We start from the raw sequence: 14,581 nt of genomic DNA on the forward strand, positions 1-14,581 counted from the left end.
CTCCAGAGCCCTCTGAGATCTGGGAGCTGAGGAAAACCTTCTGGTGCTGATCCTGCTTGGTGCTGTTGAAATTTTGTGTTTTTAGTGGGGATTTGGAGCTGTGATCCTGAAAGCCCTTTGAATGCCGAACTCATACTTAAGGGAGAAAAGAAATCTTTGGTTTTTATATTTATTAGATTGATAATATTGAGAGAACAGCGGGGGCCAGATTTTCTGAGGGTTTGGTTTTATTGAGGGGAAGCTTTGTTTGCTTTTGTTTGGAGATTTGTGGTAGAGAAATTTTGGGTTTTGTTGGATTTTGTTTGCTTTGTGGGGTGTTTTTTTTTAATGGGTGATCAGTAGAAATGCTGGACACAAGCAGGTTGGTTATAACAAACAAAGCAGTGTTTTGCTTTGGGAATTTTACTTGATTTTATTACAGGTGCATCCTGTACCCAGTAACAAAACCTTTAAAAGAATGAGAACTCAATTTCTCATGTTTTCAATTATCTGCCTTTTAGTAGAAATACTGATTCTGTCTTTCACTTACGGAAATTTTTCCTCCTTCTTTATACACAAAACAGCTATTTCAGTAGTTTGCTCCGGGCTTATGCTTTCATCTTGCCCGTAAATCATCAATTTAAATATAATTTTAATTTTTTAATTATTCTTCTAACGATTCTCATTTGTTAGTAATGTTAAGACATGCTGCTTATATTAGGATAAAAAAAAGTCTGCAAAAGAATTAAAATGTGCATGAATTGTATGAATATGCATGAAATATAAAGAAATTAAATGCTGATGTACCGATGAACAGCTTGAAGTATTTATTTATAGTCAGTCAGACACTTTTCTAGCACTTATTCAAATATTTCTCCTGTATATATATACTTATGAAAGATATTTTTAGCTAGTGCAGCTATTATGTGCTAGCACAAAACTCTTACAGGCATATCATTCATGTTTTATGTTCTTTCTTCAAGTAATAAGTAAACAAGTATTTAAGAATATTTTTATTTTATTTTATTAATTCTTTATTTTCTTTTCCTAAACAGAAACTTTAGGAATATTTCTGATTTTGAGCCTTCATGTGTTGTTTAACCCACCCAGTTATCTTTCTTGAATGGGCTTAAATTAGTAATTTTTAAGTTTCAACATTGTACATTGAAACCTTATGCATTTCAATTATTAAAAGTAACTAGTCAAAATACATGCAGTTATGAGACATTTTAGTTTCTCTTGTCTATTTTTATGTCTTGACTTCTACAAGGAACAAGTGCTTTTTTAGGTAAAAAACAAGGTGAAGGGCTTTGGCTCTTGCAAGTTGGATATCCAAGATATCAAGCACTTCACACAAAAAAGCATTTTGCGGAAAGCAAAATAAATTAATCAAAAGATAATTTCAATAAAAATGTAAGTGGTTGGAAAGCAGCATTTGGGACTGAAATTTCTCTCTTAGTCTTGGTAGTTTGCATATGTCAGTGGCGGAAAGACACATAGAAGAAGTAAATCCGTGGAAGTTTGTTAATGCAGCATGGCACTGTAATGAAACTGCAGGAGAGTTATTAGTGTGACTGGTTTTGACAGTGGAAAATGATCCCACAATGTCTGCCCTACAGAGTGTTCTCTTGTATTAAACTTAGCTAGTTTCCCTTGGCTTTTTGACTAATTCCTGTAAAAGAGAATTACAGGTGTTTGAATGTGTAGACTGTTTTTGACTAATTCCTGTAAAACAGAATTTCAGGTGTATGTTAGAAATGCCGTGGTTACAAAGAGGAGTAAGTGCTAAAACTGAATTACTCTGCTCTGTGGCACCTTTGGTCACTTGAGAGATGGGGAAGAACACACCATGGGAAGAGGAATAGATGGTTCAGAAGTTGAGCATTCAATCTGAGGGTATTGGTGGGACAACCAATATCTGTGGATATCCTTATTGGCTGGATGGGGCAGCCCTGGGTGTATGGACAGGCTGGGGAATGATGTGGAGGAGAGCTGTAGAAAGGGGTCTGGGTGTCCTAGTCAGTCAGTGGCTGGTTGAACATGAGCCAGCAGTGCCCTGGCAGCCAGGAGGGACATCCCTGTCCTGGGGGACATCAGGGACAGCATCACCAGCTGGGCAAGGGAGGGGATTGTCCTGCTCTGCTCTGCACTGAGGCAGCCTCACCTCGAGTGCTGAGGGCAGTTTTGGGCACCACAATGGAAAAAAGACATGAAGCTGTTGGGGAGTGACCAAAGGCAATAAAGATGGGGAAGGACCTTGAGGAGAAGCCATGTGAAGCTGAGGGCACTTGGTCTGTTCAGCCTGGAGGAGACTGAGGGGAGACCTCACTGCAGTTACAGCTTCCTTGTGAGAGGCAGGCACTGATCTCTGCTTTTGGTGACAGTGACAGGACCTGAGGGAATGAAATGTCCTGAAGTTCTATCAGGGCAGGTTTAGGTTGGATGTTAGAAAAAGGTTTTTCCCCCAGAGGGTGGCAGGGCACTGGAACGGGCTCCCCAGGACAGTGGTCACAGCACCAGCCTGGCAGAGTTCAAGAAGTGTTTGCTCAGTGCTTTCAGGTACATGGTGTGACATTTGTGGATGGTTCTGTGCAGGGCCAGGAGTTGGACTCAGTGATCCCTCTGAGTCCTTTGCAGCTCAGGATATTCATTGATTGTGGTGAGCTTCATTCGTGGACCTTCTCCTTAAGAGACACCTCCATCCAGACAGATCAGATCCACTTTCATCAGATGTAGCTGTAGCTGCAAGATTGGCATTCAGGGCATGCAAAAATCACAGAATCACAGAATAATGAAGTTGGAAGAGGGCTCTAAGATCATCCAGTCCAACCTATGCCCCAACACCTAACTAGACTATAGCACCAAGTGCCATGTCCAGTCTTTTTTTATACACATCCACAGATGGTAATTCTACCCCTCCCTGGGAAGAGCATTCCAGTACTTTATTATTCTTTCTGTGAAATTTTTTTCCTAATATCCAACCTATCCCTTCCCTGATGTAGCTGGAGGCTGTGTCCTCTGGTTCTGTCAGAGACCGACCCCACCTGTCTGCAGCCTCCCTTCAGGAAGGTGTAGAGAGCAATAAGGGCACCTCTGAGCCTCCTCTTCTCCAGGCTAAACAGCCCCAGCTCCTTCAAACGTTCCTCACAGGGCTTGTGTTCCAAGCCCCTCACCAGCCTTGTTGCGTCCTCTGGATGTGCTCAAGCATCTCAGCATCTTTCCCAAACTGAGGGGCCAGAACTGGACACAGCACTCAAGGTGTGGTCTCACCAGTGCCAGGTACAGGAGAAGGATGAGCTCCCTGCTCCTGCTGGCCAGGCAGTACTCAGAAAATACTCAGAGTGTAGCCACAGGTCGCCAGCAAGGACTGAGCTGAGCTTTCTGTGCAGCTGTGGGGGCTGGAGGCTGAGTCCTGGCACGACCCCAGCTGGGGCAGCAGCTCCCAGTCATCCCCATCCCTGTGACATTGTCCTGCTGCTGGCAGTCTGTCAGGCTGTTAGCACAGGAATAGCTGAATTCCGATGTTGCAGAAATAATGCATCAAAGGTGGAGGCAAATGGGAGTGTTGAGATAGCTTGAAAAATCACTGTACAAGATACTGCTCACTAAATTCAGATGCAGCCTTTTTATGGCTTGCAAAAATACAGCTTGGATGATCTTTCTATTTGAAAATAATTTTTTCTCTTAGAGTTTGTCAGAACAAGAGATTTTTCGGAACACACTGCTGCTATTCAGTGTATTTGTATACGTGGCTTTTGTTCCTTCTGTCCTCCAGCAAGGTTTGTTTTTTTTTCTCCTATCTGTAAGTTAGCTTTTTTTTTGAATCTTGGACAAAAGTACCTGAGTGTTTACACTGCACAAACCTTTCTGTTGCGAGCTGAATTTGTTCTGAGCTCAGAAAGCAGTGGAGAGCAGCAGGATGAGCTGCTGTAGCTGCACATGGAGCGTGTCCTCTCCTGACCCTCTCCCCTGGTCCCAGAGATGCCTGGCAAATGGAGGCTTGGCACCCTGCCCCAGCTGGTTACACAAGGCTCTCCGTGTCCTACTTATCTGAACAAAAGCTGCTCTGAGCAGCACGGGCATCACACCTAGGTCACACAGGCAGAAAAAGCCATCTCCTGACAGAATTTCACTGAGTCATGATGGAGCTTTCCTTCGTGGTAAGTCGGTGAGGATTGTCAGGTTTCAGAAGATGGCTTGCCTTGCTTGCTGAGTGTATGCAGAGCTATTAAACTTGCTGATGTCACCCTGGAGAGGAGGAGGGAGCAGAATCACTACAGAGGTCTCAGGTTTGCATGTAAACAGAGACAGTACTGAAAGTCTTGCACTGAAAAGAAAAGGGTTCGTTTTGCTTTTGGCATCTATTGATTAAAGAAACAACAAAACCTTGGGTACTTGCCTGTCACATTTGAAAGCATTGGTGTTAATTCTGTGAGAGAAAGCATGTCAGGTTACCTAAATCAGCATCAGATTACTGTTACTTTACTACCAGACCTAGTGCTTTCATCAGTTCTCTTTATATGGAATCCACTGTACCTCTCATCCTTGGAAAGGTTATCCTCGGAATTGTTTCCACAATCAGAGGCAAGTCAAGGACTCCAGAGGAGATGGAATGGGCTGCAGATAAACTCTGCAATTACAGATGGCTACAAATCAAGGTGATCTAGGGCTTGGCTGATCTTAAAAATCATTTCTAACCTAAACGATTCTGTGGTTGTGCCTTGAGCCGCAGCCCTTGAGAAGAGCCTGTTAGTTTTTAACATTCAGAACACTGCCTGCTAGGTAAATCCTCTTACTGGGGATTTGAATTTCTATAGACTGCTGTCTGCCTTGAGGTATTGTGTGTCGTCTCTGAGCTGCAGCGGCCTCTCCTGCATAACAACTATTCCACACAGCAGTAGCCAGCTCAGTGCTGCAATATTTGAGAGGGGTGCAGATGTTTGCCAGCCGCTGCTGTTGGTTGCAGAAATGGAAGTTGGAAATTATTATTATTTTTTAAATTTTTTGGTGCTGGTAATTGGGATTAATGGATCTGCATTTGGCTGATGTGTTAGAATGTGTGCATGGGGGGTTTTTTTGTCTGATTTTGGGTACTTAATGGGGAGCTGTGTATTATTTATCCGGCAAGAGGTGTAGGTTTGCTCGTGTGTGTGCATTTCAGAGGTTCTTGGTTTAAAAGGTTCTGGGGTTTCTCTGTATTGCTTTTAATTGTGATAACTGTCTAGTGCTAATGGTGTGTTTTTCTGTAGTCACTGGCTTTGGTTTATCAATTTCTTTACCGTTTGTAGATTAATGAACAGTGCAAATAGAAATTTATCACACTAAGAAAATTTTCGTGATGTGGATTTTTGAATTTCAGAAGTTGGCTACTGTAACAGTGAATATGTAATTTTTTCGAAGGCATTGCTGAGAATATTTCTGCTTTTTTCTACTGTATAGCACTTGATACTGTTGACATACTTATATATTAAAATGGTTAGCTATTCTTGCATGGTTGCCTGCTTTCTCTCAGTGAGTCTCACTGCAGTAACCCTTCAGAAGAGCTGCTACAGAACAGTTGTCAATCTTTTTTCTTTAGATCTGCTTATTTTTTATAATAGCATTGCTAGGTGAGAGCAAATCTGTTCCATTCTGCTTTATCTTTCCATAGTAATTGTAAGTGATGGTGCAAGATGACACATCTGTACAGGAAGGATTTTGTACCTTTTAGATCAGTAACACTCAATTGTACAGGCCAGAGCCTTTTTTTTTCCTTTTGGAGGCAAAATGCAATTTAAGATAGAGCATTTTATTTTTATTTAGTTTTTTTTTTTAAAGTTGTCTGCTTAGTAGGATCACTATGGTAACAGACTAAAGGATGTCTCTGAGGCACTCAACCTGCATTGCAATGTAAGTGAGGGGAGACTGCAAGTTGTCTGCCTGCTGAGCAGGAGGGAAAGGAACAGACACAGCAGAGAAATAACCTAATATTTAATATTTGTAAGCTATTATTTAATGCTTGTGCTAAGGTTAAAAAGTTATTTTACGGTGTGAATCAATTGGTTTTTGTGTTCTCTTCTGGGGGGATATTGCTGAAATATTAATTATAAATCATGAATTTGTGTTGTTATTCAACTTGAGTTTTGTACATTTTTGAAATGCTGTTAAATGTTACAAATTATCTTGATAAAGGCAGTGAGGAGGAAGCTGCATCAGTGTATGTCAGAGCTTATGGAAGTATCAGCATTCTTGTTATGGATAATATATTAATTTTCAAATTTTGTGTCCCTATTAAAATTAAGTTTTTTGGGAAATGTGGTGATCTGATAAAATCTTGCACAGGTTAGAGATGTGTTTTTACAGACATACTGTACTCAAGGAGTCATTATCACCATGAGGAAAGTTAAGTAGCATCTAATGGCTCTGAGTACAATACTGAAAGTGTTGCACCTATCCATTGATACAGACTTTATCTCTTCCCAGCTACTGCAGTGGGCTCCCAGTGCCACCTAGTTTGGCATGCTATAATAATATATAAATAATATTATATAATATATTAGTTTGATCTAAAATATCATTTTTATGCTAAGAAAATAAAGTATACTAAAGTGTCAGTCATGTTTTGTGTATTAGAAATCACCTGACACTGTATTTTGTAAATAAATGTATTTATTAGCAGTAGAATTTCATAGGGTGACTCTTAGGCTCCTGTGTTCCTAGGCCTTATTCTCTGTTGAGTTAATATATCAATTGAAATTTCACGCCATGTGGGGATTTTCTCAAAAGTTTATGGAAGAGCTCAGGCAGTGGAGTTTCTGTACCTGTTCCATTCATTTTTATACATTTGTGTCTCAAATTAAATAGTGATCAGTGAATTAACATGATGTTACAGACAGACTTCATTGCTCTGCTCTTGTGACCTTCTTTATAGATGAGTGAAAACTTACCTCAGAACCTAGAATGTTTTAAAAGATACTTTTTGTATTCCTTCAAGTGATTAAAATTATACAAGCTTTAATGTTTAACTGAAGTTTTCTCAACATCTGGAGGAGAGGATGTGAGAACATATGACCTCCTTATGAACTCATGTTCTAATGTGGAGGTATTAATATTAAATTCTTTTTGACAAGAGTTCAATTTTTTAAAAACCTAAAATCACTCAGTTTGTGGGGAGAGTGTTCTGTTTTTCTAGATGGATGGAGTGCTTAAGTATTTACCGCCATGAGGCTGTGACCTGGTGTGTCTGCAGTCCCAGTTACATGTATAAAAACTTAATCTTCCAATTTTGACCATTCATTTGATGCCTTCAGTATTTCAGATGCAACCGCAGTTGTTTTATGAAGATCTGTTGCTATCTTACATTCCTAGAAGCATTGAAGCGTTTGCAATAAAAAAAATTACTTTCCTCTAGTAAGCAGTTGAACAGAAATTGAAAACTTGGTTTTTTTAAGGCACATGGTAAAATGCAGTATTGATTTTCGAGTACAAAATTGATTTAGTCTTAGTAGTTTGCCCAAGTGCTAGTATTACTTTGTTTCAAAAGCAAATAATTCTTTTTTTCTTTCCAGCATTTTCAGTTAGCTTTGATTGACTGCAATCCCTGCACTTTGTCTAACGCTGAAAGTAAGTAACCAATAAGTATTTACTTTGTTGTGGATCTTTTTTAAAATTTTATGCTTGCAACTGTATGAATATTTAATGAACCAGGTCTTCAAAATCAAAAGATTTGGTACTGAGAGAGGGAGACTACAAAACCAATCTCCCTCTCTCTGTGGAGACAGATGTTCCAGTGGAATTGTGGATTGTTTTAGTAAATGGAATAAGTAAAAATTGAGACTTAGCTCATTCATTACTGTGAAGGCTTGAATTCTGCAGGAAATTTATTATTTGACTCCTTTTTATATATTTATAAACCTGGAGCTTGTGCCATGGCACACATTTAATGCCAATTATTTTAAAGTTAGCATCATCTTGATAATCTATAACTTTTCAGTGATTACTTTCATGCAATTTAAATTTATAGATCCAAAATTCAGCACCAACCTTACTGTAGAAATAAGAAAAAAAAAAGATTGGTTTTTGATTTTTGATATCAGCTATCTATTAGTCTGTATTTGAGCATGTTAATCTTTAGTGCAGTGTGATCTATCATAGGCAGAAGGCTCTGTAGGCTGTAACAGAGTGTCCTGCAGGTATTTATCCATAATTAGTGGAATTGTATGCAAGAAAAAAACATTTGTTTCTCCATGTTTTGGAGTCTGTGAGAATTAAAAGGCAGAGAGTTGTGAAGGAAATTATTCCTTCAGTTTTTAAGGTACCTTCATGCTTGAACTTAACTTGTTCATGTTGAGCTTAAGTTACCTCCCAAGTCTCACTTCAGGGACATTGGATATAATATTTAAAAACATTTCTTTAAAAACTGGATGGAACTGTGAATATTGTATCAGCAAGGCAGTGAAAGGGAGTTTGTTCACGTGGCTGAAACCGCTGGCTGCATCAAGGAGCCAGCTGTGTTTCAAGGCTGTCTTCAAAGCTTTGTCACTTATCAGCAACAGGCGCAGATAATTTTGTAAAAATTTGCAGGATTCTCCCGGAGTCAATAGGCTTTTATTACTTTTCTACCAAACATGTGATTTTTTATTGTATTTTGTGTTTGTTCATATTCTTTCTCACTAACTTTATGGGTTTCCACTAAACCTCTGGATTTCTGTAAGGTTTTCCTAACCCTTGCCCTGCAGTCCCCTCTGTCCCCAGATTTGTGTGGAGGGCTGTGGAAGTTTTCCTCACTCGGGGTCACTGATTGTGGTGGTGGTGTTCACAGGGGTCCCAGGACGAGGGAAGAGAATCTGACTCCCATGTTTCAGAAGGATGATTTATTATTTTATTATATATATGATATTAAAAGAAAATTATGTATTAGAACTGTACTAAAAGAATAGAAGAAAGGATTTCATCAGAAGGCTTGAAAGGAAAGGAATGTAATGGTAATAAAATGTTGTGACTGACCAGAGAGTCCAAGACAGCTGGACTGTGATTGGACATGAATTAAAAACAATCACATGAGACCAATCAAAAGTGCACCTGTTGCATTCCACAGCAGCAGATAACCATTGTTTACATTTAATTTCTGAGGCCTCTCAGCTTCTCAGGAGAAAAGATCCTGTCAAAAGGATTTTTCATAAAATGTGTCTGTGACAGAGGGCTGGCCCCTTGTAAAGGCTTCAGTGCCTGGCCAGCGCAAAGGAGGAGGAGGGTGAAGAGCACTGGGAGGGGCTGGGCCAGGTCCCACTGTGCTGTTGTGGGAGCAGAACTGACCCCCTGCCCAGCCCAGGGTGTTGGGTACCCTCACTAAATGCTCCATTTAATCCTCCCCCTTGCATTTCTGAGGGCTGCATTACACTGAATGTGTTCCCAGCAGAAATGTTTGAGTGCTAAGCATCTCCTCTTCCTATTTAGGCAGTCTCTAATCTGACACCTTTAATTTTCCTTTCCTTTCCAAGGCATCACTTCATTTTGGAGCTTCACATTGAGAGGGTTTTGTTAGGAGGGGAAAAAATAAGAAAGAAATTTTTTTAGATAATGAACTCCTGAAACAAATGCAGGGCTTTTCTTTCATCAGTACAGAGTGAAGTTTGATGATGCAGTGAACATAATGGGTGTGTTATGTGCCCTTTAGCAAGGAACACAAAAAGTTTATTAAAATTTTAGATGATGCATTTTATTCTGACCTGGTTTCCAAAGTGCACTCGGCTTCCTTCTTTACAGCAGAGGACAAAGCAGTGCACAAAGGGAGATATTTTCCCTCCCTTATGACCCAGAGTGAAACCCTGAACTCCGTATTACCTGTTTGTATGGTAATTTGGTGTCACACTTTCCTGTAGCTTCAAGGGAGAGAATCTGTGTAATTGAAATAAATTGAGCTTGGCTCAAACACAGTTATTTTCTTACTTGTAATCCTCACAAACATGGTGCAAAAGTCTGTCTCAAAGGAACTTTTCTTTCCTCATCAAAGCAGAATGAGGATTACATTTACCTCAATTAGCTTTAGCTATCTACCATTCCATGGATAGCCCAGGTTAGCAGTTCTCAAGTCTTTTCTGTGATGATTTGAGCTACCTGAGGGTAATTTTCTCTGTGCTTTTACTCTTGAACAACCCATTTTTCTTTCTCCAGCCAGCAATCTTCTTGCCTGCACAGGCTGCTGGTGGTATTTATGGCATTCTGGACAATTTGTATGAGGAATTGAAAATGCTTAACAGTAACAATCAAAGTATCACCTGTAATTAACACTTCTGGTTCAGTTTAACAAGGGAAAGACAATTCCTAAAAGGAAGAAAAAACACCTAAATTTAAGATCCCATATAAAACTGGCAGTGTGTAACATAATGTTCTGCAACCCAGCTAGTTTTCTTGGCAGCTGAATAAAAATGTTTATTTCTAGCTTGGATATGTACAGAAAATGCTACCTGTGTTCTCTTACCTCAGCTTCCAGAGATTTTATTGCTAAGTTTACTGAAAGGTTAATGGACTCTGTTTCAGAACACAAATAAAATCCATGGACTGTTTTTTTTCAATATCTGTTTGCAGTTTTTGTGTTTTCTTAGAATATTCATTCTCTGTCAGGTCTGGTATATTAAATGTAAAATATCAATGTAAAAAAATACTTCTGGCATCTTCAAAACCTAATTTGTCTTGAGTTTGCATTGATAAATTTGAAACATTGTTTATCCCTCACTTCAAAACATTGCAATTGCTATTGTTCATTAAAACTAATAATTTTGATTTTCCCACTCTTACAGTTCAGTTTCACATTGCCCACTTATATGAAATCCAGGTAAGCTTTTAAGCTCATTTTCATAAATTGTGGTTGAGTTTCAAACTATGTGATGTGATCAGTCTGTGGAATTTGGATTGTAGATGCTTTAGTAATGTTAGACTAAAGTCTTGAATCACTCAAGAAACTTGACTTTCTTTGACTAAAATGAAAATATTTTTTGTGTGGAGTCTCATGCTATAAAATAGGATAGGTATCTTAATAAGCATATATTTACTAATCTCCCATTTTGAGTGCAAAATAATTCACAAAATACAACTTTCAGGAAAATTCTTTTATGAGATTCTATTTATATATAAAAGGTTATATGTGGATTTTAGAAGGTGACATTTCTCAATTCATTTATATAAATTCATGTTGTTTCTCATATACACACACAGAATCAATCCCAACCAGTTGCCCATGTGCTTTTTAAGTATATTTGGTATATTATACAGGAAATTTTCCAATGTAAGTGCAATTTTAAAAGTTTTTAAATTTCAATTCAGATTGGTGCATGTGGCATTAGGGATCTGTGGTCAACAGCAAATAAAGCTGTGTTACTAATTCTTGGTCAAATCCTACCACAGAGCTTTTCAGGTGAATCTTTTTGGGAAATTACAGAACACTCCCTGAGCTTCCAGAATATAAATAAATTGAAACCAAGTGGCTATGGAGACAGCTATGTCTGACTGGTAACATAATGTAGATGTTGTGCCCTTTTGCCACATTTATAGGTGTCATATGAGTGAGGAAAGGATGTGACATGGAAACAAAACCTGTTGTAAATGAAATGGATGACAGACAAACTATATTTTCAGTCAGTTAGAAAGTAAGTGCTGTCTTTTGATGGCACAGTGAAAAATAGCCTGAAGTATTTCTATATAAATAATAGATATGAATCTGATAAACAGAGTATTTTTCTTTTGAGTTCTTTTGGTGCAAAGTTGTATGACAGGACAGAAATCTGCCATCCCAAAGCACCATTAATCCATAAGTTCATGGATTGTTGTGGTTCTTACTTGGCTACCATCCAGATTGCATTCAGCACTTCAGTTCTGTTTTACTCCAGCTGATCAAAAGGAAGTTAAACACTCCAGGTCCCCGTGCCAGGTGTCCTGTGTAAGAGTGTGAGCAGTGGTAGCTGTGCTTAAGCTGTGCTTTCTGACTGACAATTACAGGAACTTTGTTCTAATGCAAATCAGAGCAGAAAAGTTTCGGTGCGTTCTGCTCCTAGGTTTGGTTTGTCTCACAGTTCTGCTTGGGAGAGGTATCTTGTTTCCTGGAATTTGACAAACTGATAGCCAAAAGAGTCCTGGCTTCATTCTAGATGTTACCTCTGACACAATTAGAGAGGTTTTGGAGACTGGGTGGTTGCTTGGTTTCTTTTACAGGACACAGTGAAACAGTTATTCTAACCCCTCCATATACTTGAAAATTATATACTCTCTTAATATTATGAAAAAGTTAATTAATTTCTTAATTAAGTACCACAATACTGCACTTTAAAAGATGGATTGCCAGGCTCTGGACAAGAGACAAGCCTGGTGCTGATGAGAATTAGCAGTGGTTAATGTTAATGCTGGTTTCTAATATTTCACCTCTGGAAGTGAGATGGCTTGTATGGTGTCTAAAGAAAGATGCTGGATTGGGTTCTCCTCCCCTTTTCCATTTCTAAGACCATTCACGAGGCAGCCAAACATTAAGGACTTTGGAATTAGCCTAGAGGCATAAAGTTCTCCCCTGTGAGGGTGGTGAGGCCCTGGACAGGCTGCCAGAGCAGCTGTGGGTGCTCTGTCCCTGTCCCTGGGAGTGTCCAAGGCCAGCTCAGAGCTCTGAGCCACCTCATTTAGTGAAAGGTGTCCCTGCCATGGCAGGGCATTGGAATTAGATGATCTTTTAGGTGCTTTCCAACCTAAACCATTCTGATTTGATGAAATAAAACCAAATGTAAACATGGGGACAGGTTTTGTTAGTATTTTAAGGCATGTAGGTAATCAGATTTCTAGAGATTAAATGCTACAACAAATAACAAAAGTAAAAAATAATCTAGGTCTGGAAAATGTGCTCTATTTTAAAAGGCCTTTCTAAAACCTCCTGAGCCTGTAAACATATTTTTTAATAAAGTGTGACTATTAGGCACTAATATTTACCTAATTTGACATCTGGATTGCTGCCTCCACTGTCATCCTCTACAGTGAACTTCTATTCATTTGCTCAACATTCATAGTCATAAACTACAAATTTTGTTCCCAATGCTAAATTTAAAATCTTTTCCTGATTGTTTTTCTTTTGCTGGACATGGATATTTTATTTATTTATATTATTTGTTTTCTTACCAGTTGTCTGCATTTCATGAACACCAATTAAAAATCTTTTCTACCAACTTCCCCTTGTTCCATTTGAAAGTATGTAATTGCTGCTTTAATTTTTCTTCCTGACTAGAATAAGGTTTTTAAGTCACCAATTTGTCTTTTGTGATTTTGAGATTTCAAGAACTTGATAACATTTCTAAATTCTACTAGGTATTTAATTGTTTAGTTTTCTTCCCAGTTGTCCCTTCAAAACACCAATACTGATTACTGTGTTCTTCTTGCTTAAAACAAATGTAATTAAGCCACAGTCATTTGCATTTAGGTGGCCCCATTTATTTTAATGCACTCTTCATCTCTTTGCCAGAATGAAGTCTAATGTTGAATTACCTAAAAGCATATTTGTGGAAGAGGAGGCACAGAACAGTGGAACATTTAAAATACATTCATTTTTAAGCAACTGTTGTTAGGGAGTGCAAAGATAAATGCTGACATTATTACCAAATAATTCATCAAATAATTATTGACAAGTCTTAACCTTTAATATACACAAAACAGCTCATACAGTTGACAAAAGTCAATAAAGACCCCCAGTCCTAACCTGAAAATGTGTTTCCTGTACCAACACCTGTTTGTGTAGGGAATTGAAAATTGAGTGTTTCTAGATCATAGGCACACCTAAACTATACAGCAGATAATAAGATATTGAACCTTTGTTATCTAGGCATATCTTTTTATTCTGCATGTGGTGAGATTCTTACTAGGACAACAAATATCTTGAAAGAGGCACTTGAGATATGCCAAAGGAAGGAAAGAGGCAAAATTATACCAGCCACCAATTACTGATGATCTTGGTTTTTGTTACACGTTTCCTGGGGGGAATTTTTGTGGGATTTTCTCAGATGTAGATTCACATTCAAGTATTCCCCTTAAAAGCAGAATATTCACTCTTGTAGTGTAACAAGGATAATGCATGTATAAGGAGTTGACAAAATTTTAATAATTTGCAAATTTCCCTCAATTCTTTAAAGTAGACAATTTCTATTAAATACTATATTTGTAGAAGTTTTTCTTACCATATATACACGTCACTCATTAAAGCTTTCATATGCACTGTATGCAAAAAAAAAAATTCTAGAATTTTTTGTCAATGTGTTTGTGTGCTGTCAGTGCTGTGAAATCGTTGCTATTGGTGATCTGTTGTAAGCTCTATGATTAATCCATTTACTTTTTTCCTTTTGCAGAGAAAGTATCACTCTGCAAAGGAAGCTTATGAACAGCTTTTGCAGATCGAAAACCTTCCTGCACAAGTAAAAGCAACTGTCTTACAGCAGTTAGGTATGTAAAATTAACTTTTATTTTCCTCTGTGTTTCGTTTTTGCCATCTTTGCCTTCAGCAGTGTTTTTTAAGGCTCCTTTTCCAAAGAGAGTCTTAGACACACTGCACATGGTATGTGAGATTTTCACCAAATAGAACATGTAGAGGTAGATAATCAAG

At 38.4% G+C, this 14,581-nt stretch overlaps 1 protein-coding gene across 6 annotated transcripts in view; it reads left to right on the forward strand.

The window, feature by feature from the left end:
* The window catches only part of KDM6A (lysine demethylase 6A), a 153,230-nt gene that overhangs the window by 85,412 nt on the left and 53,237 nt on the right, over nucleotides 1–14,581 (forward strand). For all 6 annotated transcript variants that reach the window (XM_058043110.1, XM_058043121.1, XM_058043111.1 and 3 more), the window contains exons 7-9: nucleotides 7,527–7,581; nucleotides 10,758–10,792; nucleotides 14,328–14,421. In XM_058043110.1, coding sequence (XP_057899093.1) covers nucleotides 7,527–7,581; nucleotides 10,758–10,792; nucleotides 14,328–14,421 — 184 coding nt within the window. The remainder of the gene's footprint in view (nucleotides 1–7,526; nucleotides 7,582–10,757; nucleotides 10,793–14,327; nucleotides 14,422–14,581) is intronic.

This window comes from Melospiza georgiana, chromosome 2 (genome assembly GCF_028018845.1).
Source record: "Melospiza georgiana isolate bMelGeo1 chromosome 2, bMelGeo1.pri, whole genome shotgun sequence".
In the NCBI taxonomy this organism is placed as follows: domain Eukaryota; kingdom Metazoa; phylum Chordata; class Aves; order Passeriformes; family Passerellidae; genus Melospiza; species Melospiza georgiana.